The sequence below is a fragment of the Podarcis raffonei genome, chromosome 1 (genome assembly GCF_027172205.1).
Source record: "Podarcis raffonei isolate rPodRaf1 chromosome 1, rPodRaf1.pri, whole genome shotgun sequence".
NCBI lineage: Eukaryota > Metazoa > Chordata > Lepidosauria > Squamata > Lacertidae > Podarcis > Podarcis raffonei.
The window spans coordinates 113,729,839-113,735,838 of record NC_070602.1 but is presented as its reverse complement, the minus strand read 5'-3'; the positions used below and the strand labels follow the sequence as shown (position 1 = coordinate 113,735,838).

At 40.9% G+C, this 6,000-nt stretch overlaps 1 protein-coding gene across 3 annotated transcripts in view; it reads right to left on the bottom strand.

The window, feature by feature from the left end:
- Nucleotides 1-1,648: 1,648 nt before the first annotated feature.
- The window catches only part of SESTD1 (SEC14 and spectrin domain containing 1), a 50,127-nt gene continuing 45,775 nt past the window's right edge, over nt 1,649-6,000 (bottom strand). For all 3 annotated transcript variants that reach the window (XM_053409690.1, XM_053409680.1, XM_053409697.1), the window contains exons 14-18: nt 5,134-5,215; nt 4,770-4,892; nt 3,126-3,317; nt 2,907-3,028; nt 1,649-2,379 (exon numbers count right to left, since the gene is read on the bottom strand). In XM_053409690.1, the coding sequence (XP_053265665.1) occupies nt 2,250-2,379; nt 2,907-3,028; nt 3,126-3,317; nt 4,770-4,892; nt 5,134-5,215 (649 nt within the window). In that variant the 3' untranslated portion in view covers nt 1,649-2,249. The remainder of the gene's footprint in view (nt 2,380-2,906; nt 3,029-3,125; nt 3,318-4,769; nt 4,893-5,133; nt 5,216-6,000) is intronic.

Genomic DNA, 6,000 nt, shown 5'->3' with positions numbered 1-6,000 from the left:
GCATTTTCTCCCACCAATGAGACAGCCTGTAGGCTGGGGACGCAGAATGTCTTTTGCCCCAGCAGCCCTGGGGAAGTTCCCCAAGGTAACAGGAGGATGAGGATGTGGCAGCTTTGACAGGCATAACCCTGAGCTGCCTTCTCTCAGCAGGCTACCATCAGGGATGTTTCTGATTTCCCACGAAGGATCAAGACAAGCAGGAAAATTCACATTTGCAAGCTCTCCTGACCAATTTCTTGTGACGTCTCCAATGGCAACTGCGTAAGGTGAGGGATGTGGTGTGTCTGTGTTTGTGTGTAAGCTGTTAAGGTTGCAACCTTCCAACATAGATCTGCACCCTCCCCATTTTCTTGAAAAAGAAAATATGGGAAGCAAGAAACTACCAGTGAATTTCCACAATGCCAGTGGTAGAATTCAGCACACTTTGGACTAAACGGAGATTGTTTAACAAAGGGTTGCATCCAGTGCAGCTTTAAGTAACTAGTTTCATCAGTGCAATAATTCATGTTTGCACATGGAACTGCCCACTCTCCCCGCCCCCCACCTAAAATATGTATGTGTAACCCCCCCCCCCCATCACTCAGAGCAGATTGCTACCCATCTTATCAGGCCATGTGTCTTCGGAAAGGAGCTTCTAATACTATTCCCATGTCCAAGCCAGTTTGGCAGCCCCTACAGACTTTGACTACATGAGAGGAAGGAAGCAAAGAAGGGAGTCATATGCGAGCTGCATTCCTAATGCCCAAATTGAAGCCTGCTTTTCAAAGCAGCAGCATTAGTATAAAACTTTGCTCCTTTTAAGAGCCAAGGTGATAGAGCACTTTGAGCATCTTATACACAGGGTAGTTAAAAAAAACACAGGGGCATGTAAAACTGCATCCTGCTATAATCTTGCCTTTCTACGCGTTTTAAGAAACACTGAAAATCCCATACTGCATAAATATAAAATCTTTTTTTATTATTTGGTTTTTGCAGATTGAAAGAGCAAATACACATAATTAGCTCGAATCTTATGCCCTATGTGTAATAATCTTTTATTACAATATGTAGCATTTATCGATTTGGGAAACTGCATACCAACTACCTATTTAACACGAGCTTATTCAGGAAAGAGCACATTAACTAAAAGAACGTACTTGCAATGTTCACTAGTACAAAAAGGGGGGATGGGGGGGAAAGAATGACATGTTGGAGGGGAAACTCACCCCAACAAACCCTCTCATCATTCATTATCTGAACTGTTTCACTTGCTTCCTTATATCTCTTGAGCTTTTCTTTTTAGAACATTCAAATCTTCTGCCCTTTCTGCAGAGAGCTATACATAGGAAAGACGTACATTCTCTGCCACACCTCTCCCAAAGGCAGGAGGAAATTGAGCACCAATATTGCTGATAAGCGCTTCCCTTCTCTTTTCTGCTTGGCTCAGATCTTTTGAATTTAGTCAACAGAAGAAATGTGAGGCTTACTTATTAAGATGTTTTTTTCCACCCCTGATCCAGACTGTACATTCATTTCACGTTGTAAGAGAGAAGCAGACTGGAGGAATGTTTGTTCCGAAGTTGGAAGGTAAAGGAAGGGGCTGCCCTTCCCAACGCTACAGAGGAAGGTCTGCTACACATTAGGAAACACAGGCTTGCATAAAAGATGGTAAGATTTTAAAAAGATGGATTTTATTAAGCACAAAACAGCTTTCAATACATTATCCATACAAATTGGAAGGGGGGAAACCAACTATAATGAATTTCAAAGATTTGATGGGCAGGATGTATATTGGCACAATAAAAGGGACCATTTGAAAAGTAATACAAATTATAACTATAGGGTCACCACTGTCTAAACAACAGATAGCTTGCCTACAGCCTAAAAATACTACATCATCTGGAGAATAAAGAGAATTACTATTCTGTACGGAACTTGTACTTATTAGCACCATTCAAAGCTTGCATCAGCTGCTTAGGCAAAGAAGCACCCGACTGGTTGGGGGAAAAGCTTCAGAGAAAGAAGGGTTCAGTGCAATATTTTCAGTTCCTTTTGATAATATTTAAAGTCTATGGTTTCATAGCATGTTAAATAATTATGGCTTGGTAGAAATACACTGTTAAGATGTAGAGTAAGTTTTTACTTCAAGAAGGACGGGATTCTTTCATAACAGCTGTAGAAATGCGTTTTAATGTATTATGGCAGGCGCAGAATGCAGATGACATGCTGGGTAACGTAGAGACATCTTATGAACTGGCAAATGGACACTATTAGCTCTCTGTTGTACAGACTTCTGGTTGTCTCAGCTGCTGTTTTTTCAAACAAACCAGCTTTATCTTCTCTCTAATGTGTTCAGCTGTAGAAGCCATATCACTCGGGCTCCCAAAGTACTGTTCAGTACTAAAACAAAGAAAAAACAAGCAAGGCACATGGGATTTGTTCTCAGTGCATACCAATTTGATTAAGAAACACACACACACAATTGCTTTACACTACACCTGGCTAGTACAGTACTGAATGTCTTAGGATGAGGTCCCAGACCTGACTGATAAATATGGATGTTATGCCACCATTATTTTTTTACACCAGACTCAAAACTTTGATAGTACATATTCGAACTAATGTGATTTGTTTGGAGCGGCTTCAATTTATGAGCAATAGACATTGCATTCGTTCATTTAATTCTAGTCTGTGAAGCAATTGATGGGTGCGCATCTCGATTAAAGATACCTTTTGATGACATTGTAAAGAAATAAATTTTATTTAAATATTTAACTTTTTGCTATAGCATCTGACTACTTGTTCTTTTTCCAAATTGAATATTTCAGCTGCAGTATTTGCATGTCTCCCTCATTTAAAATCTGTTTGACTTGTATTGCAAACTAAAACATTTTAGAATAATCATATTCTAAGGATAAGCTACATACCCATCAGGATAAACAACAGGTACTGTTAATCTATCCAGAAGTGATTTTCCAACAGCTTCAATCTCATCAAATTGTTCCTGGTCATTTATAGATTCAGGCTGGTCTGGGCATTCTTGCAAAACCTGTAACAAAGTGGTATTAAGAAAAAGAAAATTGCTTTCAGAGTTCACTTAAAACAACAGAGCAATATTCGTATGTTGGTAGCTGGTAGCAACTAACTTTTTCAGCATTTGAATGGAAAGCGACAGCCATCTCCAGCCTAGTTACTCGCTCTTCGGAAGTGATGGTGAATTGTTTCCAGACTCTGTTCAGCTTTGGAAGTGTGTCTCCTGAGGACCTAGAAGTGCATCGCAGAGACTGACACAAAACGACGGTAGCCTGTAGTAACTGCCTTCCATAATCGTAAGTACTCTATAAAAAGGAAAAAGAAGAAAGATGCAAAATTTCAATCTCAAATCCTTGGACAGATCTAACTACAGAAGAGCGACACAGCGGCAAGAAACAAAATACCTCAAATGTAAGTCACAAGGCGTTCTTGCACTTCATTTGACTATTAACACATCGGCCTACTTTTCCAAATGCAGGAACGAACTGCAATGGCCTTGCTTGGGAAATCCAACTGAACGATGAAAGGCGAGGGAAACAGAAAGCTAACCCTCTGGGGGTTTGTTTGCTTGGTCTGAACAACTGACTTGGCAGGTAGGGGATGCACACACTTTTATGGATGGAGCCTGCTGCACAAACCCATACAGGTGCTTTGAGAACAGAGAACGTTCTCCCCTCACTAAACCCACCTTGTTTTTTTTAAAAACCCACTCGCCTGCACAACAACAGCAAGTACAGTGGTACCTCAGGTTAAGTACTTAATTCGCTCTGGAGGTCTGTTCTTAACCTGAAACTGTTCTTAACCTGAAGCACCACTTTAGCTAATGGGGCCTCCTGCTGCTGCCGCACTGCCGGAGCATGATTTCTGTTCTCATCCTGAAGCAAAGTTCTTAACCCGAGCTACTATTTCTGGGTTAGGCGGAGTCTGTAACCTGAAGCGTATCTAACCTGAAGCATATGTAACCCGAGGTACCACTGTACCATACTCTCTGGCCTGCACCCCTGCCTAGGTCTCAAATATTCAGCACAAAGATCCCATATTCTGCCACCTTTCTGTTCTCTGTGAACTACAAAGGAGTCAAGGAGCACAGTGACAGGGGTAAACATCTTCACTTCCTGTTCCCGTTTTCATGAAAAAAGGACCCTATGGCTGTCCTTCCCACCCACCCTCCCGCTGCGCCTTTCCAGAAGGTCATTAAGGTGCTGAGAGTGCCCCCCCGAAAAGCCCTGAGTAACAACAGAGGAACACCCTTCTCTGGATTTGCACAGCAATTAACATCTGCTTAGTAAAACCATGCCAAAACCTTTGGTCCCTTGCTTCTGGACACAGTAGTCCTATTGTTTATCATTTACTTGTCTGAACACACTAGTTCCTTTATCAAATCAAATAGCTGATCAGGGAAGTAACTTCTAAAAAAAAAAATGCAGAGCATTGCCCAGGGTACATGGAGTAACCACTCCACATTTGTCAGATATGAAGTGAATTCAAGCATTTCAAAACCAATCTTGTACATTTTATGACGCATGAAAACACTTTGGGGGGGGGGACTGTGGTTGTCCCCAAGGGGATGTTCCAATAGAATAATCTTGTCAGATCTAGCCAAGGTTTCTGGCAATCAGAACTGTACTCAGAAAACAAGCTCAGCAAATAGTCTAAATGAAAATGCTAATTTTAAATATCAATGAGAAGGCTTAGAGGCAGCTTTCTATAGTGACCCACCTAGCCTGCTTACACAGTGAAAGAAATCCTTCATATACCTGTGCTACATCAACAAATTTCCGATGCTTTTCCAACAAAATTTTGGTTTCTTGAGCATCGTCCCCCAGGCGGGTGTGGGTCTTCAGTAGAGCATCGAGTAATTCACTTAACCATTCTACTGCCTAGAGGGAAGAGTAGAAACAGACTGTAAAACAGAAAACATTTAAACTAACACAATCCATCTGTCACAGATGTGCTCAATAAGTAATAAGAAGTCTGCAGTGTATTTTACAGGGGTGCCCAAACACCCGAAACGATTAAATTTCCAAAACTTGTTTGACTAGGCACGCACTCTCTCTCTCTCTTTTGCAGTAAGTTTATATGAACAACACTGGCCACAATACATATGCAGCTCAATCTCACCTGCGCAGCATCCTCTTCACATTTAAAGAGCTGAACCATTTGAAGCATCTTCAATCGTCTGACATCTACCATGTCTTCACATCTGTGAAAGCCGGAATAATAAGCAACCACATCAGGAAGCTAAACACTATTGCCTAGCACTCAACCCATCACTCTCGTCGTAGACGCAACACATGAACAATTCCTCTTGCTTTCTTTCATGTGCCACTAAAGATTGGGTAGGGTTGCCATATTTCAAAAAGTGAAAAAGTTGAGCCTTTTTGGGGCAAACTTGTTGTTGAGTTATTTTTAAGGAAATTTGCCAAAAACTACACTTCCAACATGCCATTCACCCAGATTTTCCTGCACATCTAGCAATTTTCCACCCGGACAATTTTTCCAATGGCCGAAAATCCTGGCTATGTCTGGGAAATTCTGGACATATGGCAACCCTAAGGTTGGGTAAAAATATTACTACAACATACCATGAAAATATATAAATATATGAAAAGAATTGTTTGAAAAATCAGCAAAATTTTGATAAGCACTATCATTTCTTGGCCAACATAGTTCTCCAACTTCATACACGATGGGCAATAGTCTGGGGTTACAATATAGTTGAATAAGTCCACTGGTTTCAATGGGTCTATTCTTAGTATAACTAATATCACCTGATATACCTATGTAAGTACTGTTATTGTATTGTATTTTGTACTGCTAGTTTAACTGGGGTTTCTGGCCCAACAAAAGCACTGCATTTCCCCCCAAAAAACTGACCTCTTAAAAACTGTCCATATCCTGTTTTGGTCACTTAAATACTTATCATGAATTAATAGCACACAATCCAGGGCAGGTGGAGGGAAAGCCTAAACCATTGCCTTGTGAAGG